At 42.1% G+C, this 24,430-nt stretch overlaps 1 protein-coding gene across 10 annotated transcripts in view; it reads left to right on the forward strand.

Annotated features, from left to right (window-relative positions):
- NEBL (nebulette) overlaps positions 1–13,511 on the forward strand; it is a 140,614-nt gene extending 127,103 nt beyond the window's left edge. For all 10 annotated transcript variants that reach the window (XM_028751261.2, XM_077936861.1, XM_028751250.2 and 7 more), the window contains 2 exons: positions 5,754–5,869; positions 7,541–13,511. In XM_028751261.2, coding sequence (XP_028607094.1) covers positions 5,754–5,869; positions 7,541–7,717 — 293 coding nt within the window. In that variant the 3' untranslated portion in view covers positions 7,718–13,511. The remainder of the gene's footprint in view (positions 1–5,753; positions 5,870–7,540) is intronic.
- Positions 13,512–24,430: the final 10,919 nt, after the last annotated feature.

Below are 24,430 nucleotides of genomic sequence, written 5' to 3' on the forward strand. Positions count from 1 at the left end.
CATTGGATAGTGTGAGGAGAACATAGAGACCGGGGCTGTCTAATGTAGTTTTGGTCAACTATGTTTGAAAGGTGTTCATGGTCTTTGCCATGTGCTGCTATTACACAGCAAGAGGTGCAATGTTTTAGTTGATTTAGGATGCCAGCACAGTGTTACAAGCAGTTATGTTGCTCAGTCCTACACCCACACACACCCACACACCCATACCATATGTGTTTGTCTGTCTATGTGTGTATTCTGTATTGTGTTGGGTATTTTGTAGGAGTACACAGCATCTAAGTCACTGAGAGGGGCAAGTACCCAACTCTTGAATTATTTTATACTTTCTGCTATTGTGTTTGCAGGGCCCCTGATCATTTAAATTAAAGGTTTGTGCTCCACTGTAAATCACATTCTTAACACACATTATCACAGAGCAACTTGTAGACTGAGGACTGACAGTTCAGGCTTCCCCGTGTTTCTTGCATGCTTTTATTGGAATTCTGGTATATGCTGGCAAAGTCCCAGCTCATTCAATCTTCATGCCAGTGTTCTGAACAAAGTTGCCAACCATTTCCGTAAATGAATATACATGGAGAGCTTAATAAGCATGCTTGTTGTTGTGTCTGTGCTTTAAAGTGGATTTTGCATTACACTTAAATATGTCTATGAAATATTCATTGCAATCTTCTATTCTTCTTGACTATATTTCCAGGCCATTTAAACTATGCCTTGTCATTTCAGGGAGGTATTTCGTCTTAAAACTGAATAGCTTTAGCGCTCCCATTAGCATCTGACAACTATGTGTTTCTTATTTGGAATTTAATATTTGGGTCTCTGAAATTTGCCAAGTTCAAGCCCATTAGTGATAAACTCTGTATTTTCTATTATGAAACACCTTTTAAAATAAATGTGTTAATCTGAAAAGAAGGTCCTCTCCCATAATGAGTTATCTTGCTTACTACATTTCTGTAAAGTCCTGAATACCTTTCTTCAGTTGTAGTTGACATAAGTTGCGATTCAAATATATATATATATATATATATATATATATATATATATATATATATATATATGAGAGAGATCCAGCCACTATCAAATGTTTTGCAGTTCCAGTGAATTAAGTCTGAGAAGTATCCCTTTGTTGTAAGGCACAAATACAAAGGAATGCAAAATTATAAAAAGTGCCAAAAACCAACAATGCAATGAAATTAAGGAGAATAAAACCATCCTGAGAGAACTTTTCACAGTTAGGGGGGCTACCACAGAATTTTGAATATATATAATAGTACACATGTTTCCATTAATGTAGCGACTGCATTGTGGTCCCATGGATGGTGCATCTTGTATATGATATTTTATGAGCTATCTATACATCAGTGAAAAGGGTTAGGTAGGCAAGACTTCTCAGCCTAATGGAATCTGTGTGCATTTATGTAATAAAGCGCCAAACATTCCCCCATTCAGACACATAAAGGGTTTCTAGTTGGCCTGTTTAGTAGGTTCTAATATTAGAATATTTTATGAATGGTTTTGTAGATCAAAGGATCTCTTTGTTCAAATTGTTACTTTCCAGGCTTTATGATTTTGCAACTATTATACAATTAGATTATATATACTTCATGGTTCATTTCAGTGCATTTCCTGTTGAGATGCATAGTGAAAAGAAAGTAAGTCATAAAAGCAAAGTTAAGATTCCATCAGATTTTCTAGTTGAGTAGATAATTAAAACCAAACCACTTTTTAATCATACTTAATGGAGCAAGGAGCTTTTATGATACAGCAGTCTTTTGTTATTGTTTGCTTATTTAACCATGTGTAAAAACCTAGCAATTTGTAATGGCTTTGTTATTTTTCGGAAAAATGGGGAAGATTTTACTGCATGGGGAAAGAGCTCATATAATTAAAAAGGTTTTGCATGGTAAAGTATTCTGTCTTGGAAAGACCAACGATCTTTAAAATTTCTTTTATTTTTTTTACATAAGGTTTATACCATCGGAATGGGAATGTCAATAGGACTGCAGGCAGGCAGGATAGAAAGGTCTTGAGCAATAGATAAAATAATATCTATAGGGCAAGGTTAAATAAGGACACCTGCAGTGCTGATCCCTCCACCACGAGGGACTCTTCATGAACAAATCCAGCATTGACTGCCTAACATCAAGGTTAGACGCTATGCAGTCTACTGGGATGTGGAAGGCTCTACGCATCCTGGGTAGCAGCTTATACCGCATGATGCAACATTGCCACTTTTTGTGCCAAACTCCTCTTTGGAACTGAGTTTAAAGTGGACTGTGATGAATTGACAAGCAGTTCCTTCCTGCTGAGCTGCCTTAGGATGGGGCCAGGTATAGTGCTGCCTGTGACTTGCACACCCTCGGGTAGGAGTATTCTGAGCCTGTTATTTGCCCTGGCCAATGGAACATTCAGCCAGCAGCTCTGCATCTCTTTGGGAGCAGGACTGCTTGCTTTCCTGCAAGATCCCTGTGGGCACATGTATGTAGTGTGTGACCTACTAAGTTTAAGAAAGTTTTCATTAGGTCTAAGTGATCAAAGGCAAAAGGCAGGAGGACGCCTCAAAAACAAACAAACAAACAAACAAACAAACAAACAAACAAACAAACAAACAAACATGAAAGATCTAGCTAACCTTTGAATGCCTATAACTCACAGACATAGGGTTGTCTTGGGTACAGGAGCGGTACGTTGGGTCTGTACAGAATTGCAGGTGGGGAGCAAAGAAATAATGGCCGCTTGTGCAAATGTTCTTTAGAGTGATAATTGTTCAGTGCAACCAGTAGGTTTAGCTGCATGTGGGCCTGAGTTGCATGTACTGATTTGCATGCATACAGGAAATGGAGATTAGTGTTCATTACTACAGAAATTTCTCAGCTTCCCCACTTGATCACATCTTCCAATCAGTTGCTCAGGCTGTAGATGAAAAAAGTATTTGGGAAGACATGACATCCCTGCTTAAAAGGAAAATGATACAGTGGTGCCTCGCAAGACGAAATTAATTCGTTCCGCAAGTCTCTTCGTCTTGCGGTTTTTTCGTCTTGCGATGCACGGTTTCCCATAGGAATGCATTGAAAATCAATTAATGCGTTCCTAGGGAAACCGCCTTCAGACCAGGTCCGGGGACAGACTGTCCCCGGACCTCTTCTGAAGGCTGGGGGGGGGGGGGACAAGGGCTTTTCTTCCCACCCCCAGCATTTTAAAAAACCCTGGGACAGCGGAGGACTTCTCCGCTGTCCGGGCGATCTTAAAATGCTGGCGGGCGGCATTTTAAAATCACCCCGGGACAGCGGAGGACTTCTCCGCTGTCCGGGGCGATTTAAAAGCCCCTGGGAAGGCAGGCAGGGGGGACAAAGACTTTCGCCCCCCGCCCGCCTTCAGAAGGTGTTCCCGCCCCCCCGGCTTCGCAGCAGCGCTACGAAGCCCGGCGGCTGGGGCAGGTGTTCCCGCCCCCCACCCGGCTTCGCAGCAGCGCTACGAAGCCCGGCGGCTGGGGCAGGTGTTCCCGCCCCCCCACCCCGCTTCGGAGCAGCGTTCCGAAGCGGGGTGGCTGGGGCAGGTGTTCCCGCCCCCCGCCCGGCTTCGGAGCAGCGTTCCGAAGCGGGGTGGCTGGGGCAGGTGTTCCCGCCCCCCGCCCGGCTTCGCAGCAGCGTTCCGAAGCGGGGTGGCTGGGGCAGGTGTTCCCGCCCCCCGCCCGGCTTCGCAGCAGCGCTACGAAGCCCGGCGGCTGGGGCAGGTGTTCCCGCCCCCCCACCCCGCTTCGGAGCAGCGTTCCGAAGCGGGGTGGCTGGGGCAGGTGTTCCCGCCCCCTGCCCGGCTTTGCAGCAGCGCTACGAAGCCCAGCGGCTGGGGCAGGTGTTCCCGCCCCCCCCACCCCGCTTCGGAGCAGCGTTCCGAAGCGGGGTGGCTGGGGCAGGTGTTCCCGCCCCCCCGCCCGGCTTCGCAGCAGCGCTACGAAGCCCGGCGGCTGGGGCAGGTGTTCCCGCCCCCCCACCCCGCTTCGGAGCACCGGGAGAAGCGATCTCCCCGCAGCCCCTTGCTTCAAAAGAGGTCCGGGGGCAGACCTCTTTTGAAGCAAGGGGCGGTGGGGAGAAGCGATCTCCCCGCCGCCCCTTGCTTCAAAAGAGAAGACCCGCTGTCCCCGGGGCAAGCTTCGTTTTGCGAAGCAAGCCCATAGGGAAATTCGTCTTGCGAGGCAACTCGAAAATGAAAAAACCTTTCGTTTTGCGAGTTTTTCGTCTCGCGAGGCGTTCGTCTTTCGGGGTACCACTGTACTAGAGAAGTTGTGTGTCTTAAAGAGACATATCCTTAGCATGGGATATGCCAGGGATATCTCTCTCCCTGACCTTGTGACTATAAAACACAGGCTAATTTTTCTCCTTCCCCCACATTGTGTCTCCCCCCCCTGCTGCTTTGGGCAACATCTTGCCTGATAAAATGTTCTCCACAACTCAAAAGCTTGCTACTATTTTGTGACATTTTGGTTGGTCCCAATAGCCCAACAGCAGATTTAGGACATTTGTTTCGTATGGACCAACATACATGCCACCTTTGTGTGTATTTTTACCCAATCAATAAATGGAGGAAGAGAAAATCACAACACAATGTCACTCCACTTTTAGAAGGGCAACCTAGATCCTTCTGCAGGAATGGGGAGGACTGGGCCCACTGGTGCCAAAATGACAGCATCCTCATGTCTCCATAATATCTAATCCAGAGGTAGCCAATGTGGTGCTCTCCAGATGTTGTTGGACACCAACTCCCACCAGCCCCATCCAATATGGCCAATGCTTAGGGATGATGGGAACAGAGTCCAACAACATCTGGAAGTAGCTATGTTGGCTACCCCTGGTTTAACCTACATCCAAAGAACTCGGAAACAGATATCCTACTTTGGGTGAGAGAATCTGGAGACCTTTTGATGCGCTTTTGGATCCCTTGATAACAATTGTTTTCCCTCACCTAATATAATAGCAGCTTGTATCTGTGTCCATTGTGGTGTTCTAGGTTAATAAAACTGCTTGTTTGGTAGAAGGATTGCATGTCTTTCTGTTTATGCGGAACCCTGGTCCCAAAGTGAATATGAGTTGTTTGCTGCCCACTGCATTTGTAGTGTAGACAGCACAGAAGTAATTTCCTTTACTGCTGAAGTGAACTCTGTCTGCGAAGAGAGGTGTGAATGCACCTCTTGTGACTCTCTGGGTAGTTGATCAGCAAGATGTAGGAAGGTTGTGAGGCCAGAACCACATCTACCAACCTTTGATTTTCATGTTGGGGTATGTAGCCATAGATTGTAAACAAGTACTGCTTCATAGAATAAAAAAATCAAGGGGGTGCAGCTCTTTTGAAGTGGAATTGTAGACAACACAACATTGCTATGTGACATTAACTATAGAATGTTTTCATTTAACTTTGTTTTTGTTGTGTGTTTTTTTTGTTCACTCTTACAGGGCAAATTTGTGCTGCTTTTCTCTTGATTCAGATATAACCTTGAGTAAATTACACTTTTCCTTGCATCTGCCAGGTTTGGAGTGTCAGTGTGTGCTTGGGGAGTCCCCCACCAATTTTTAAAGTTAGTTTTTCTATCTAAGACAAGCTTTTTTTGTGTATACAGAAGCTCTTTCTGCTTACTCCAGTTCCTACTGAGGAAACCAACTCCTGCAGATGTTGTAAAGGGAGAAGAAAGCATCACTTCACTTAATGAATGACCATAGCATGTTCCCTTGTAGTAATTCATTTCTGTTTCTTTTGCCATGCAGCCCCTGTACTTCCGGGGGCATATCAACAAAGTCAGCCCCAAGGATATGGTTACATGCACCAGACTAGTGTGTCGTCTATGAGATCGATGCATTCACAGCCACATTCAGCTACCTTGGTGAGTATTGAGTTAAATAATTAATCCTTTTCACAGCAGCCTCTCTCCTGCAAACACAATTATTTTCCCTTTTTCCTCTATAACTGAGCCTGTCTTAATAAAACCTTTATCTTGCACTTTTTCACATGGGCTATGAACATGTTCTCTAGACTTAACCTGAGCAAACTTGATTTTTTTTTGGTAAGGGACCTCTTTAAGTCCTTAAAGGAGTACAAATCTCAATTACATATTGCAATCTATGCAGTAGCTAAATTACTACATTGTAATTGAATTATGGTGGAGATTTCCCCTGACAGCTGCCTTATGTAATTACATGTAGAACTTTGAGCTTTGTTTCTCAGTTATACCCAGATCATAATAAGCTTCTAAAAAGTTTTAGAAGTTTTTCACAGCGTCGCTGTGCTGTCTGGAGCTGATAGGAGTCATATTCCTAAACTTCTGGAGGGCATCAGGCTGTCCCAGAATCATAAGATACAGTAAAGAATCGCATTCCCACACCTTCTAATACAGTATTTGATATTCCGAATATCTCTTGATGTTTCTGGCATATGGCTGGAAACTGACACTTAAAAAACACACAACACAACCTCAGCTTGATGAAGAATGATGGATTAAAACACTACCAAAAACCTACCATAAACTGCTTTGAACGGCAGTGAATAAATGTGTAAAATTGTTAGGATCTTCAAACTCTGAGTTAAAAGCTTTCTGTAAACAATGAAATATTGCTGCAAGCATTTCCACCCCCAAATGCATCATAGGACCCATCCATACATCCACTTCTCCCATACCTTTTTGGCACGGATCTGAGCAGTTTTTCATTTGTCTTGCCACTTTCCCCGGGAAAACCCACTCTTTACTGCTGAATTGGAACAAATATCTGCAGAAAAACCAGGTTAAAGCAGCTGCACAAGCAGAAGTGTGGACAAGCTGGAATCTTGGGTGAAATAATAATAATAATAATAATAATAATAATAATAATAATAATAATAATAAAATTAAAATTAAAATAAAATAAAATCCCACCCATGTGACTGGGTTGCCCCAGCCAATCTGGGCGACTCCCAACAGATTCTTCTATACTTATGTTGGCATAAATGTGTTTAGTAAATTGTGGTTGCTTAAGAATACATTTTGAAATACTGTCTTCCCTGACTGATCACTAAGTTTAGCTAGCAAACGTGACCACATCTTTATGGTGAATATCTAAAAAACTCTCCAACAATAATGTGTACATATCTATGTGTAATATGTGTGGTTATATACAGTACAATTAATGGCAGGAAAAGGGTGAAAATCCTCCTCACAATATAGTTGATCATTGAATTTGCCTGATTTAGAGTATTGTGACATATAATTGGTATGTTATATTGTGTGCTTTTAAAGTGCCAGTTCATACCAATGGTATTCTCCCCAAATACGGATATCTTAGCTTATTTTATGACGACCAGGCAAGTGACAATGCATATTTCAAAAGTGTTTCTAACACTCAGGGCTGCGTACTCAAGACTATCCCTAGCTCCATGAAGAATAATTTCTTTGCAATTTGAAAATTTGCTGATCTATACAACCCGCAGTGCTGGTGACATATAATGTAGGTTTGTAGAGACTGGTTTGTTGGAAAGTCTGTGAATTGTGTTTAATGGACTCCCCTCTCCTTTCTTTTCACAGAGAACATATAGAGCAATGTATGACTATAGTGCCCAAGATGAAGATGAAGTTTCATTCAGGGATGGTGACTACATCATCAATGTGCAACCAATTGACGATGGTTGGATGTATGGTACTGTTCAGAGAACTGGGAAAACTGGAATGCTTCCAGCAAATTACATTGAGTTTGTTAATTAATACTCACCGTTAGTACTTCTGAGCTTTATTTTGATTTACTTAAGCTTTACAAACGTACTTTTAAGACCACATCTTCATTACTTCCCTGTTAATGTAACAATCAGTGCTCCTTTCTGGAAGTCAACACACAATTCCTCTAACAAGTCCAAGAAGCACAGAGTTCCCAAAGTGTGCTGTTTAAACGGATATAGAAAAACTTGTTGGTGGAAACCTGGTGCTTGTAATCATGTAAAGGTTTCTATTAATTAGCTCCCAGATAGGTTTCTGCCTTTACAGTAGGCTGCATTTCCCACTTAAGTTTTAATCACAAAGCAGCTGGTATTTTTTATTGTGTGACTTTGAAATTGTAAGAGGTTATACCTTGGTGTTAAGGTCCGAGTAATTAAAAATCCAAGTTAACAGAACAAATCTTTTGTTGTTGTGATAAATGACATGCTCAGAAGTTGCTTACAACTGCCTGGCAGCCTTAAACAAAACGTATCTTGTACTTAATGCCGGAAACTTCCTGACACACAGCTGTCCAGTCTACTGTATTCTTCCCTGAAGCTTTCATTTTCTCTCATCCATAGTCCCAATTCATGTTAGTCCTCCCAAACTACCAGTTGTGAATGATCTCCATGACAACAGCTGTGCCTTTTTGCACAGTTAGAAACAATTTTAGAGTGCATTTTCTATTTTGTTAATTCCAACCTTTTCTATTTCCCCTTGTATTAACACTGTTTGTATAGAAATTACTGTCTTCAAAGCACTGTCTTCAAAACACATATATCTATTTTTGTTGTTGTTGTAAGGGTCTGTCCTGAGAACTTTGCAATGACACATAATTGTACCCTTTACGTGTAATGGTTCAGTACAGGGATGGCAAATATGTAGCCTTCCAGATGTTTTGGCCAGGGATGAAGGGAACTGGAGTCCAGCCACATCTGGACAGCCACAGGTTTTCCATCTCTGGTATAATGGATTGGTGGTAGGGAATACTTCATGAATTGGGGCTTGGATTTGGGACCTGACTGGCAAAGAACGTGATTTTTTCCAGAGGCTTAGTTCAAGAAAAAGATTATTAGATATTAATAAATTTCTAGCTTTGTGAATATAACTCAAGGATTTACTCAATAATTGAAGCATGGCATCTACCTGAGAAACTTTGTCTTCCCACAAAGTAAAAAATACAAAACCATTATTTCCCAACGTTTTCTTTAAAAAAAAAAATTATATCAGTTGCACTGCTGTCTTATTTTATCATTTCTAATTAATACTCATTGGATCACAAAACACTTGCTGGATGTTCCTAAACTTTTTAGGAGCTGTTGAGAGCTGGTGTGGTGTAGTGGATTAGAGGCTGAGCTTTGAACCAGGGGAGCCCCTGATTCAAATCTCACTTCTCCCACAAGCTCACCTGCTGGCCTTACTTAAGTCACTCTCACTCAACCTCAGTTCCTTATCTGCAAATGGGGAGACCAAGACTGAAGGGCTGTTGTAAGGATTACAAGATAATGCTGGTGAATAACTTTACAGTATTATAGGGTTGGGTCCAAAGGTTTCCTTCCTTTGATGGAAAGACTCATTTGATGGAAGATGCATTCTGTCAGTTGAAGGGAATGTTTGGATCAAGCCAATTATTATTAACACAAGGTAAAAAAAAATGAAAGAGCAAAAGGGAAATACAATGAGTTTAGTTGTCAGAATTTACCCCCTGAACCAGTGCATTTCTTCAAGCCCAGAAAGTACTGCATGGAAACAAATTTGCTGAGACATATTCCTAATTGTTTATGCAAAAATAAAAAATAAAAATCAGTATCAATGTAAGTTACTTCCATTCTGCATTCATAGTATCCAACATATTATGAAAAGGGGAGGTATGGGAAGAATATATTTTTCTATGTACTCAAAGTATGGATATTTATGACCATTTATCTCTTGTTTTTCCTCCATACAAATAAAATCAGGATTGGTGTGGGTGTAAGTGTGTTTAAAAAAAGATCCAGGTCAGAGAGAGGGAAATGTAAACCCCCAAGCAAGATGTTTTTTAAATAGATTGTTATTTACATAGATTGGTGTCTAAGGGCTACAATGTATTTTGCTACTGAAGTTGACCATTGAAGGTATGCTGCGTCCATTGTATTGTGCATAATTTTTTTTTTATTGTCTAAGGGAAGTATATTTAAACTGCTTTTAGAGAGTTTTGTTCTCAGATGTCAGAGGACAATGTCTCTAGCATAACATCTCGAACATAGTAATTAACTCATAAGTACAGAAGTTAAAGAATAGAAAGCTCTTCATTTCTATTATTCTGTTTTACCCAAGAGAAGGAAAATAAACCATTTTTTCCATCAGACCAGCAGCTGTTTTGTCTCCTGGCCATTTTTCTGTGAGAGTGGTAACCATAGAATGGCCTCAGTTTGACCTGGGCAGTTCAGGCCAGTTAGCTATTCATTGGGCCAGAGCATGGACTTCAAATTGATGTTAATAAAAAGACTGTCATGCCTGATTCAAGTGTTCACAAGATGAGATGGACTAATCTACTCATGAGACCATGCCAATTCAGTTTATATGTGGCGAGTTTTGAAAGAATATGTGGGGAGTTTTGCCCTGGAAACCTTTACCTTTACCTTATGCTGATATTGTTGTAAGGTAAAGGTAAAGGGACCCCTGACCGTTAGGTCCAGTCATGGATGACTCTGGGGTTGTGGCGCTCATCTCGCTTTATTGGCCGAGGGAGCCGGCGTACAGCTTCTGGGTCATGTGGCCAGCAGGACTAAGCCGCTTCTGGCGAACCAGAGCAGCGATACCTATTTATCTACTTGCACTTTCAGTCCCTTCATTCAACCACCTCCATGTTGGCAAGCAACACTGTCAAAATAGTTTCTCATTAAGTAAAGGAAATTGTCTGCAATACCCATATTTGTGCAAACAACATGCATATGCAGTCTGTGATATTATTACATGTGATATTAAATTGCAAGGATGAATGCCATCTTTATTTGCCTGTTGTAATTTTTAAAAAACCCCGAAACAAGGTACTGGTAATTGTTTTTCAAAGAGAACTGTCCCACTGCAAAATGTTTATGGCATTTATTCAAACCTTTAATGCAGTTTTTGAGCTGGTGCACCATGCTGCATATAAATGAATGCAGTTTCATACACAAGCAGTGTGGCTGCCACTGAATCTCACCTATTGTGGGTTATTCATAGGGTTGTGGCACTTACTAAACAACTCAGATTTGTGGAAAACCCACAAATCACATGGAAACTCATGCACCACTTCCCTCATAAAGTCGTGGTGCAGATGGGTACTTACAAATACTGCAGCCTTCAGATTAAACTCTGCCATGCAGAAATGGATTCCAGTGGCAACTATGCTATAAGAGCCTTCCTCAGCCTGCTGTCCTATAGATGTTGTGGACTACAGTGCCCATCAACTCTAGACAGCAAGGCCAATGGTCAGGAAGGCAGCTGCAGGTTGGCAAAGGCTGTCTAATAACGTATGATGTAGCCCTTATGACTCCCACTGTGCACATTCATAACTGAATTCCACCACCTCAAAATGAGGCTGCATAAAAAGTATCCTTTTGAAAACTAGAGTTCAATGTGCTCAACTTAAGAAGACATTTTCTAGAGAGGTGAAAAACATTTTAAATTTTTTTTGGTGTTTCGCCTTGTACTGGACAATACCTGTAATTTACTCTTCTTTCTAAAACAATTGCAAACACAGAAGTTGGGAAGAATGTAGTTTAGCCGTTAGTTAATAAGAGCTGTTAGATTTTAAGTGTTAGAAATGACATTATACCATTAACTACTGGATAAACTTTAGTTAATAATTAAATAGTTGAAACCCAATCAGTAGCATTGAAACCCAATCAGTAGAACTCTTCCAACCTAGCAGTGTTTTCTGCTAACAAATGCAAACTTCTGAATTAAAATTATGAAGCACTTAACAATGCCTTGCCAATTCTTCTCTAGGCTGAGATTCAGAGGTAGGAAATAGACAAGGAGATGAAACTGATGCATGTAGCCAGGGCTTCATATGCTGCTGTTGGCCCAAGAATCTACTTTTTAGTGTAAAATACTGCTTGGAAGAAGGAGATGTTCATTATGGAGCACATGGTTTTTATGAAGGGTCCAGGTTCTATACTTTGCAACTGCGATTAAAAGAATTCCAGGTATGAAAGATGTGCCTGAGAATTTGAAGAACTGCTTCCAATTACAGCACTGGTTTAGATGGGTCAAGTATCTTTCTTGGTGTCAGGCAGCTTCATATTCTGCAAAATGCTTCCCTCTATCCCAAATGACAGTAAGTCCGGAAGCAGGGATGGGGAACCCGTCATCCTCCAGACGTTGCTAGACTCCAGCTCCCATCACCCCTGACCATTGACCAACAACATCTGCAGGGGCACAAATTCTTCCACTTCTAACTTACAGAGGTATGCTTTTTTTTCCAACGAGGGAACATGCATCAGATGTTGGAAGGAATCAGATTCTATTGCAGACTGCACAATTACAAATTCTGCATCAGATTCCCAGATAAAAAACTGTTGTAGCTCAGTTTTAGCTAACTGTAGCTAAAATTCCTCAGGTTTTCTGCCTCTGTTTGCTTACAACTCTTTCCAAATTCAGACTTGTTTCAAGCTGTCTCTCTGTTCCCCAATCTTTGGTTCAAACACCATAAAACGAGCCTGACAAGGTTGCTTGTTTCAGGGCCAGTTGCTAGAAGAATGAGAGGAAGGACCATTACTTTTCCTCTTGTAAAACTGTAAACCTTAAGTGAAGACTGTGCCAGTTTTGAGGTTTGATTACCAGACCTGCTCTATTTTCCTCTCTCTGGCCAGAGAGACCCAGCCCAGTTGCTAGAGTTTGTGATTTCAGGATCTGGCAATCATAGTCAGATGATTAGGGTCACTGAGGAACGCTGAGACCTTTTTTGTTAAGTCTCTGATTGTTCTTCCAGCAAAAACATAACAATTCATAATAGCCAAACTCATGAGATCATCTTCATATGAAAAAGAGCAAGCAGAACTTTAGCTCTGTATATGGGTCTTTCTGAAGCACGAATGTGCCTCCAAGCACCTCAAACTTTGAATCCCCCTGGGATAAATATTTGGAGTTATATTTTCTTCTGAAACTGCCTGTACTACTTACAGGATGTTCAAATGAATTTCATATGCTTTTTTGGTCCAATATATAGAAATTGCATATTGTATTTATGATGTAATCAAGTTGCAACAGAAACATTTTATTTAACGAGATCATAAATTATCTGCTGTATCATTACAAATCTGTATTACAAAGTACATGTCTCTAAACCACTGGAAATCATTTTTTTCTGACTGTATTTGGTTAGCATGATGTGGAACTCATCTACTTTTTGCAATTTATAAAAAAAAACAAATAACAAAACTGCTTAGTTTGTACATTTGCTTAAAAATGCATATACTGAGTTAATTTGCAAAATTGTACTTTTATTTGGGAGTATAAAATTATTAAGGAAACTTTGTAGTTCAACAGGGGAGGGGAGTAATTTTAAGAGATCATATGATGCATTGGCATAATTTGGCTTTTGTTATGCGAAAGGATAACACCAGCTATTAAAATATATTTTATTAGAAATGCTTTAAATCCTGTTTCCGCCCCTGTACACTGTGAATCTCAATGCTTCAGTGGACTAGAGCAACATTCTTCTGCTGCCTGAAGTACTAACCTATGCAACCTAGTTCACATTTTGGTTGATGTCAAGTAGTTGTAACATTTACATATTCTGCATAACATACAATGGCACTGAAATAAAATATTAAAGCTGCTACTATGTATGCATGATATTAATCAGAAACTTTTCAAAGCCACAACACTCCATGACAAAGATATTTCCTTTGTAGTAGTGAAATATGTGTCACTTTGACAGGCAGTTTCAGGGTGCCCATGCTAGAATATGGAAAGTGAAGGTCTATTCTAGCCTTGGGATGCAGGTGACGCTGTGGTCTAAACCACTGAGCCTCTTGGGCTTGCTGATCAGAAGGTCAGCAGTTTGAATCCGCACAACGGGGTGAGCTCCCGTTGCTCTGTCCCAGCTTCTGCCAACCTAGCAGTTCGAAAGCACGCCAGTGCAAACAGATAAATCGGTACCACTGCTGCGGGAAGGTAAAAAGCATTTTTGTGCGCTCTTGTTTCCGTCATGGTGTCCCATTGCACCAGAAGCAGTTTAGTCATGCTGGCCACATGACCTGGAAAGTTGTCCGTGGACAAACGCCAGATTCCTTGGCCTGAAAGTGAGATGAGCGCCGCAACCCCATTGTTGCCTTTGACTGGACTTTATCATCCGGGGTCCTTTACCTTGACTCTAGTTCTAACTTTTGATTGTAGCTGTGGCAGCAGGATCAGAGATTTATTTTTATTTATGTATTAAATTAAATTTATATACCGCCCTTCATCAAAAGATCACAGAGTGGTAGTTCACAAGATAAAAACACAAATAAAATGTTAAAACAGAATCAATAAAACAACCTCCCCCCCCAAAAAAAAAACACATTTAAAAGGCTGTAGAATATTAATCAGCCAAAGGCCTGGTTGAAGAGGAACGTTTTTGCCTGGCGCCTAAGCATATATAAGGAAGGTGATTGGATGAACCTCCCTGGGGAGAGCATTCCACAAACGGGGGGCCACTGCAGAAAAGGCCCGTTCTCGTGTTGCCACGCTCTGGACCTTACAGGCAGGAGACACATGAAGAAGCGCCTCAGAGGATGAATGCCGAGTCCAGGTTGTGGCGAGAGATGGCAATGCACATACAGCGCATATACAGGGTTCTTTTCCATTTCAATGTACAATTATAAGACATTTAAAACATTAGCTGCATGTTCTCTGGGTCACTTTGCTTTGAAGGTTCATTTCCTGCAGCTATCACATCTGCTAGATCAGCCTTCACTAATATGGTGCCCTCCCTATGTTTTGAACTACAGCTCCAATCAGCACAGAGGGTCTGTAGGGGAGGAGATGTCATTCAGGTATTTGGGACATAAGTCCTGACTCAGATGGAATTGAGAGAGAGAGCTGGGCATCATCCACATATTGGTGACATCTAAAATTCCCAGGAAACACCTTGATTTTTCATGCAGCTGTATAGTTACCAGTGTTTCAGAATACATTTTTTTGGTATTGGATGATGCAGAAATATATCCCTCCTGCTGCCCTGATCTCCCCATGGTGAAATCGTGGAGTATGATCTCTAAAACAAGCTCCACCGGGGTGAATTTATCCTGGACATTGCTGTGTTTTTGCATAGCTCCTATTTGTTTCAGTACAGTTTGTTCAGGAGGAGCTGCCAGCAACTAAGGAGCCAAATTCATAGCTGCAAGTGCATTGTAATGTTACCCTTTTTCAAAGCATTAGGGCACAAGTTTTTCCCCATTTAAACCCTCTGATCTGTCTGTGTTGATCATGGTCAGGATCTTCATACTGACAGTACAACATGATCTTCAGGAGAATCGAGTGCCTGGCATCTTGCCGGAGAAGGTTGCAAAATCCTTTGTAGATTATTATTAAAATAAAGAGAAATAGTCCAAGATGGCTGGTGGAGCTGAAACAATAGGGTTCCTACCTTTCTCACTCAGCTGCAACTATTTATATATGTCTAACGTAGCGTGCCTCTTTCAGAACCGGTATTTTTGTTCCAGTTCATGTGTAAATACACAGCAGAGAGAAAGGAGTGTTCAATGTATTCAAACATTTTGTTTTAAAAGCCCAAAATTTGAATGCTAATCTTGTTCATGACTCTTAATGGCAAAGGATTCAGAATTAATTCCAGAGGGAGCTGAAATGTCAATTGCAGGAGAAGAAGGGGAAAAAAAATCCCTGATGGTTTAAATTCAGTCTGGCTTTTTAATATGAGAGACACACAGACAAAGAAGAAAATTAAAGAAAAGTGCTTGTATTATCTGGCTTCTACGAGACATTCTTTTCCAAAACAAAGGATGCTGAAGACTGCTCCAAAAGGCAAAGGAAAGCAGAGGCTATATGGACCCCATCCAAATAAAATGGAACATATTATCAGGGAGCAAAGTGGACCTCTCTAGTTTTTGCATGATAAAGCCAAAATAAGGAGGATTTGGAAGCACTGCCATAAGTGTGTGTTTTAGAATTTCAGATTATATGATCTTGTAACCACTTCCATGCACACATCTGTACATAACACATGCATGCGTCCCTAGAAACAAAAATCTGTGATTCTTTCTTTTCTGTGGCACGATAGATATAGCCCAAGAAAACCAGCATGACACACATTGATTTTCTTTAGCTGAAAGTTAACGGCTTAATCAGATTTTGTTTTCAACTGGAATGATTTGTTTCCCCTCGGGTTCTACATTGTTGTCTTGCTCTAATCTTCTACTTGTGTGACCCACCCACCGCTCTTAGTTGTCAGTGCACAAGTCACAAAAATATAGTACTTGGTCTCTTCAGAGATGGGGAGGGTGATCAGTTATCCACCTTCTTTCTTCACATTCCTTAGAGCAGTTGTATCTTCCAAGGACAGACCGAAAAGGTGTGGCCCAGGATCCCTCAAAAGAGCTTCAGAAATACTGGTGGAGGCTTCTGATGGTGCTTGCAGTGATAACGATTGTGAGATGGTCATTTGGCAATGAACTTAGTCTTCCCCACTTCTCCTACCCAACCCATGGCTGAGCTCAGTTTCTTGTCTTCACTCTGTGATGAAAAAGGGCAACAACAACCTGAATTTGGCAAACAAGCCTTGGGGCTAAACTGGACATAATAGGGTTAGATCTCTCTCTCTTTTCTTAAAAGCTGCAGTAAGGTGGGATCTTAATTTGGTCATTGTGCAGACAGAGGCGAGTTTAACTCCCCATATGCTTTTTCGATGACTTAAATGCTACTGAACCTGCTATTGACCACAACAAAGAGGTAAAACAGGTACCCATATTGCACCTGGATTTTCACTTTACTCCATCCAACCAAGCTAATAAATTGAGGGTGTGGCTTAGGGGGAAGGGTTCAAACTATGCTGCCACCTCATCCAGTCACCCACCCCCATAACCACTTAAAAACAAAGGAATTGTGGATCTCCTATCCTGTTTGACCATAGGGCAGCCAGTATTATGCACCATCCCATCCAAAAGTTCCTTTTTTCATTCACTGATATTTTCAGAACAGACTTGCACGTATATCATAAGCCACACCCTCAGTTTCTTAGGAAAACACTCGTTGTTCAAAAGCGCCTAATGCAGTGAGGTGCAACAAGTGTGCGATTTTTTTCGTAGACAATACTTATAGTTTATAAAATCTGAGAACAACTTAATCCACAAGCAGCTACTACAAAGTCCTCATTTCTCATGCTATCCCATGAAATAATTCTCCTTAGCTGAGGCACATGAGCTGCATACATTCTTTTAGGAAAAACATTCGGGGAGAGAGACATCTGGACTGTGCAAGTGGGAGGCCAAGAGAAGGGGGGGAAATAGCCCTTCTACTATATTCATTGCATTTCAGTCTTGACCAAGATAAATCTCTGCTTTAATGTAAGAGAGGAATAATGCACACATACTTTTACAGATCATTGTACGAATGTCCAAAACTAATATTGCACTTAAAATGCCTAGAAATAACTGAATTTGCTTGTAATAAATAGTTATAAACTGTAGGGAGCCCTTTTGGCTCCTTGGGCCAGATCCTTATCAGGATCAGCTCTGTGGGCCATATCTGGCAGGTGGGTAGTGCTGCTTACCTGCCAAACATCTGTTATCATAATGAGATCAGGTGCAAGGTGCTTTGAAGTCCCGAAGTCTCCTGCTAAAATGAATGAGGAAAGGCTTCACATTTGAATCCCCTGCTAGAATGACTGTTCCTTCCCCTTCATTTTAGCAAGAGTTTCTAGCCAAACCCCTTCGTGAATAAGATGTTGTTTTGTGTGGATGGTCTGTTAGGCCTATGTACCTGGAGACAGGTAAGGATCTTTAGCCTAACAACAGAGGTTCTCAAACTGTGGTGTACAGAGCACTTGTGGTCCACAGGCTTCATTCAGGTGGTCCACAGACTGCAGAACAGACAATAATATCATACCCTCCAACGTCTCCCCGATGAAAAGAGGGACATTATGTTCTACATCAGTACTCCAAATATCTAGATTCTGACATTCATTAATTTCTTGGATTTTTTTTGTTTCCCTGCTCCCACATTCATAACAATCATTTGGCCGATGATTCTTAAGTAATTTGAAATTATCAAGGACCGCCAACTTAGTTTAACAGCTGAATTGAGGGCGGGAGGGACCAAAAATAGGAAGCATCTTACACCACAATGTGTTTGAATGTTTCTTTACGTTTTAGATTTCCTTATTTCTAATACCCATCACTAAGAAATTTTCAGAGACTGCATTTCACTTTTGCAACACAGTACAACAAAGTGTACAGTGTTTGTGGTGTGTGTGTGTGTGTGTGTGTGTGTGTGTGTGTGTGTGTGTGTAGAGAAAGTGAAAGAGCTGAGCGCAGCTCCCTGTCTGTTTTATTGCACTTCTTGGAAAGGAAAGATGTGCAGCCCAGTCATACCGGGGTCTACTTGGAAGCAAGATTTCCAGTAGAGCCTTTTCTTTTTCTCTCCCAAGTAAGGATGGCAAGCCCAACACGGAAGCTGCAAAGCTTGCTGACCTCCCCCCCAGCACAAAACTTCCGCAGAAGCTGAGTACCCTCCTCCCAGAGGCCTCTGGCACATCTTTCGGGACCAGGGAACTCTCCCTGCTGTCCCTCCTGTCTCCTTCATCTCATTCCTGCCAATCATAGGCTCACTCCCACCTATGCACTCCCACCTGCCTTCCAATCGACCTCCACCCTTGTCACCCCACACTGACTGATACAGGACAGCAGGAGAACCTGTCACCTGAAGAGGTGACGGCCTTATCAGGTGCATAATCCAATTACCTATTTATACTTAGCATGTTATTGTGTGCATAATGCCACTGGTTGCTTTTGGGGAACTTGTGGCCCTCCAGATATTGTTGGAGCACACCTCTCATCCTCATTGCCTACTGGCCATGTTGGCCAGGGTTGATGGCATCACTGATATAAATGCACTGTTCTACTATATATGTGTTTTTACAGTAAATAAATGTGTTTGGAAAGGCAGGTAAGAAATCACTTGATTTAACTCTCTTGGTTGTTGTTTTTTTACAGCCAATGAAAATAATGAAATCTACCATACAAAAGTATTAAGCAATAGGTAAAACTGGGTAGATCTCCCGACTATTTTTCTTTAGTATCCATAATCTCAATATAGAAAAACGTACTTTCTCTGCAATAATATGATAGAGCCATAATACATTTTTTGCTGTATGTCACATATATTATTACAGAATACCTATGTGTTGCAGCTTTGATGGACATATAGAATGCCTTTTGCTCTCTGTGTCTTTAAGTGTTTGGCAGAGTTTATCAACATGTAATTTCATGCTATTCTTTGTAAAGGCTGCATGAGAAGGCGAGACAGTTTCTACAAGAAGGAAAACCACGAACATTTTAATCCCCCCTCTCTCAGTATCTTTGTTTCTGTTCCTGTTCTCAACCCCATCTGATGCATCTTTTAAAGGCATTTCTCATTTTATACTGTATTCATGCAATCCCTGATTTAAATGTACATTAAAAGAAAAGTAAGAACAGATGTTTGATGGTCCTTTGCCACAGAAGGGGCCTTAAGAAGTAGGTACACAATAGAAGGGCCAAGTACAGTGGTACCTCGGGTTAAGTACTTAATTTGTTCCGGAGGTCCGTACTTAACCTGAAACTGTTCTTAACCTGAAGCACCACTTTAGCTAATGGGGCCTCCTGCTGCTGCCGCGCCGCTGGAGCACAATTTCTGTTCTCACCCTGAAGCAAAGTTCTTAACCTGAAGCACTATTTCTGGGTTAGCGGAGTCTGTAACCTGAAGCGTATGTAACCCGAGGTACCACTGTAATTTAAACTAAGCAAAAAAAGCAAAGAATTCAAAGAAAATGGGACAACAAAACAAAATCTTAAAACCAAGCATGTGTCTGAGGGAACAAGAAAGTCTTATTCATGCGCCCAAAGTTCAAAAAGGAGGGTGCCTGTCTAATTTCATGTGGGAGGGAGTTCCACAATCTTGGGCCCACTACACTGAATGCACAGTTCCTTGTAGTTATGAACTGTGAATCTGAGCCATGGGAAACCACCAACGAAGAAACGTTCCCCCCCCGTGAGATCTCAGTTATTGGGTTGGGATATATAAGGGATCAGATGATTCTTAAGATATCTTGAACCCAACTTGCTGATGGCCTTGTAAAGTTAAGCACCATTCTTCCTTGTATTCTAGTCTAAAGACGAATCTCTAAAATATATCCCATAATGGACATGCATTTTGTACCTTGGGGCACTTTGAGCATGAGTTGATTTTTTTATTATTAAATCACACAGATTCTTTATTACAGCCCAGAAACCCGCAAAAACTATTTCGAAAGCAAAATACAGCAGAGTTGATATTATCTTTAAAAGTTTTCCAACATGAGACTCTTAATCTAAAGGTCATGGGTTCAAGCCCCACGTTGGGCAAAAGATTCCTGCATTGCAGGGGGTTGGCCTAGATGACCCTTGTGGTCTCTTCCAACTCTACAATTCTATGATAATATGTTTTGCTCTTTCCCTCGTTCCCTGCCCCCCAATGCAGACTTTCAATCTGTTTCCTTTGCAAAACACAAAAGGCAATTGCACAAAACTGACACAAGGGGGCAGATGTATACTGTCTATTTAATCAGATCCTTGTAATGAAGCTGAATGGTGAAACTTTAGGAATAATTGCTGATTGATTCAGGACAACAGCAGGAGAATCTGAAGAGGTGACCACCTTATCAGGCACATAATCAAATTACCTATTTATAGTTAGCATGTTATTGTGTGCGCAGTCACTTGGCCTCCTCTGTCACTTACGGACTCAATGTTAAGACCGTGTTCATGGAAGACAATCTTGCTTGGTTACGAGTGTTTGCCAAAGAAGAAGTTATTGCCTGCATATTGTCACTAGTCGCTTCTTCTCCTTCTCCATTTATATCTATATCTATATATCTATATATCTATATATCTCTATCTCTATCTCTATCTCTATCTCTATCTCTATCTCTATCTCTATCTCTATCTATCCCACTACTGAGTTACTGTCTTTTAAAATGGTGCTGAAAATGTTGGGGCAACTCTGCATTTCACCTCAAGAGCAGAAAAGAGTTGAAGCCAAGTGATTTTTAAGTGGTTTGTTAACAAATTGGTTCTTCAGAGCCAGTGTGGTGTAGTGGTTAAGAGCGGTAGTCTCGTAATCTGGGGAACCGGGTTCGCGTCTCCGCTCCTCCACATGCAGCTGCTGGGTGACCTTGGGCCAGTCACACTTCTCTGAAGTCTCTCAGCCTCACTCACCTCACAGAGTGTTTGTTGTGGGGGAGGAAGGGAAAGGAGAATGTTAGCCGCTTTGAGACTCCTTAAAGGGAGTGAAAGGCGGGATATCAAATCCAAACTCCTCCTCCTCCTCCTCCTCCTCCTCCTCCTCCTCCTCCTCTTCTTCTTCTTCTTCTTCTTCTTCTTCTTCTTCTTCTTCTTCTTCTTCACACACACACACACACACACACACACACACACACACCCCCCACTTGCAACCAGCTCTGCAATATAATCCACTCCCCCTTCTAAAGATGCTACCCAACAGATAATCTTGTTCCAGTCTATGTTTATAGAGCAAACTGAGCCATAACAAAAGCAGCTCTCTCCAGGTCTGACTAACCCAAATACTGTACCAGCTTCCAGCTGTGTTTCTGATTAGGTGTTCTATTGCCGATTTGAATTATGAAGAGCTGGAAATGTTCACAGTGGTTTTATATTCCTTAAAAATAAAAAGACTTGTTTTGTCTTGAGAGAGACCACAATGTCCATCAGGAAATAAGACACACTATCAGTGCAACCTGCTATCCCCTTTTCCCTCTGCTGCTGGGTGTTGCCTCTCTTTCACTGGTTGTTTTAGGGTTCCATCTGAACACCAGTGTTTTCTAGCTATAGACTGCTACACCCATGACTGCTGGCCACGTTGGTTATATTCTGCCGCCTCTACCTCTTTGGGGAATCGCACACGAGGAGAGTGCTGTGGGGCATCTAAGCATCTAGGTGGCCAACAGGCTGTTGGGCTAGGTGGGCCTTTGGACTGTTCAAAGAAGGGCTCATGCAACCTAGACAGCTTGGCCACACCCCTGTGTCTGCTCATTGGTCACACTCCCATCATGTGGCAATCCCACCAGCTGCACCAGGCACCACTGCTCCTATCACAACAGCCCTGTGTCATAGGTCAGGCTGTGAGATGACGACTAGCCAGCGTGCTTTGTGGTTGTGTGGAGTTTGAACCCGGTCTCCTAGCTCCTAGTCCAACACTCAAATCTTACACTGCCTCTGGACTTCAGAAAAGAACTCGTAGCAGATTGATGGTTACGGTGCATGAGGAATGAGTCACAGAGTTGGACGAGTGGTGGGCAGAGAGGAAGATACAGGCAACCTCTCACAGCTAAGGTCACTTTATGTCTCTCTCACATTCTGTTCTCTTTTTGGAAAAGTGAGAGGTAGCTGCTTGTCAGAGCTGTTTTTGCACTCCTTTCTTTGCTCCAGTCGCAGTTAACTCACCGGAGGTTATTTGTAACCATCATGCCGGTCTTGGTTTCCCTGTAGCATATCAAGCCGAGAATGGGTGTGATGAAGAAAAAGGTCACAGATGAAGGGAATGAACATCTGAAAGCAAAGCGCCGCAGACTGTCAATTTGGACAGGAGCCGACACTGTTACGCAACCTCCTGTCTTAAACCTACCCTACTGCCAGTAAAAGAGGGAAACGATTCCAAAAAGCAGCATAGCAAGACATAGTAAAGCAGTGCATCAGATTTTCTTTTCCTCTGCACCATTTATTTCCTTCCAACAACTTGCACCAAGAGCAAACTTAAAATATTCCATTCTATTTTGACTAGCATTCTGGTTCCCCCCCCACTTTCATTTGCATACATTAGGTAAGCCTTTCTACCAAGCTAGAGCTGCCAAGCGCTCTTCACTCTGAGCAAGCTGTTTTGCATTCAAACCTGCTTGGAACAGAAAACCTTCTCTTAATTCATTACAGCGCTAACATACCAAAACTACTCACGTAACAATGATTCCATTTGCTGATGCAAGGCAACCACCAAATGCTTTGCATCTGGTCAACCGGTAGAACTTTAATTAGGTTTTGGAGACAGGACAAGGGGTAGCCAGGCTTTTAAGGTCGTTCTTAAAGTTGCAGAGTTGGAAAAGACTAATACTATACTTCCAGAAGTGTCTCCAGCTGTGTAACTTCGGTCATTGGCATCTGTCTGTTTTGGGAGACGATAGAGGAGTGTGCCTTTTGGGGTGAAGTCAAACTGTTGGAAGGTTGCAGTGCTTGCTGTGGCTCTAGGGACCGATACAGGAGACACATGTTTTGTTGCAGCTGGGGCAGATGAAGGCGTCTGGTTGTGCTGCTGCAGATGCACCACAGTGTTTCTTCTTCCTGTGCTTCTCCCAGCAGTCATTCCTCCTCTGGTCACTGCTTTGGATGTCCTGCTTGAGTGCCTGTCTCCAGGTACTGTGATTGTCTGCAAAGGATTCCCACATGGCGGGGTTGATGTTGCCAACCTTCATGTTACGTTTGCAGTCATCTTTGTAATGCAGAGTTGGTCTGCCAATGGGCTTGGTGCCTGAAGCCAGCTCCACTATGGACCCTGCCCTCTTCCATTTTGTGGACTTTACCAAGCCAGCATAGACATCGCTGAGACAGGAGTGTGAACATGCCGAGAATGTGGGCTTGAGAGAGCCCATCTTTGTATCACTTCTACAGCAAGACTTTTGTCAATGCCTACATAACAAAGAAGATATTTAACAGACCTGGCTTTGACAATTTACTTAACGAAGGTCGCTATCTTGATCATTTTAGCAGTCTCCTTTTTCTGCAGAATCCCATCTTAAAGCTAGCAAATTGCAAACTTGGAACCTCAAAAGCCCATTAAGTCTACCCCTGATCATATTGCAATACTAAAACTATTTAAGTCAGGGATGGGGAACCCCTCCAGATGTTGTTGGACTCCCAACTCACATGAATCCCACGAAGTCAACATCTGGAATGGTCACAGATTCCCCACATCTGTTCTCAGTCTTGGAAGCCATTATGCTGTTCAAGGCTGTGTGAAGAAGGACTTTCTTTTGTCTATCCCGAATCTTGCAGCACTCAGCTTCACTGGAAGAGTCCTGGGCTGGGTCTGGACACATCAAAGACGCGCTTCAGTTAAACGCATTGTAAACTTCAGAAAGGGAAATCCTGTTAGCGAAACTCAGGACTTCACAGCGTCATCTGGTGTCACAATGTTTCAACACTAATAAAGTGCTTTATCTTAATGAATGCAGCTGAGTCCCTGTCTCTAATATAATGAAGAGGGGAAGAAGAAGAAGAAGAAGAAGAAGAAGAAGAAGAAGAAGAAGAAGAAGAAGAAGAAGAGGAGGAGGAGGTGTTTGGATTTGATATCCCGCCTTTCACTCCCTTTAAGGAGTCTCAAAGCGGCTAACATTCTCCTTTTCCCTTCCTCCCCCACAACAAATACTCTGTGAGGTGAGTGGGGCTGAGAGACTTCAAAGAAGTGTGACTGGCCTAAGGTCACCCAGCAGCTGCATGTGGAGCAGCGGGGACACGA

The sequence above is a fragment of the Podarcis muralis genome, chromosome 12 (assembly GCF_964188315.1).
Source record: "Podarcis muralis chromosome 12, rPodMur119.hap1.1, whole genome shotgun sequence".
NCBI classification, from domain to species: domain Eukaryota; kingdom Metazoa; phylum Chordata; class Lepidosauria; order Squamata; family Lacertidae; genus Podarcis; species Podarcis muralis.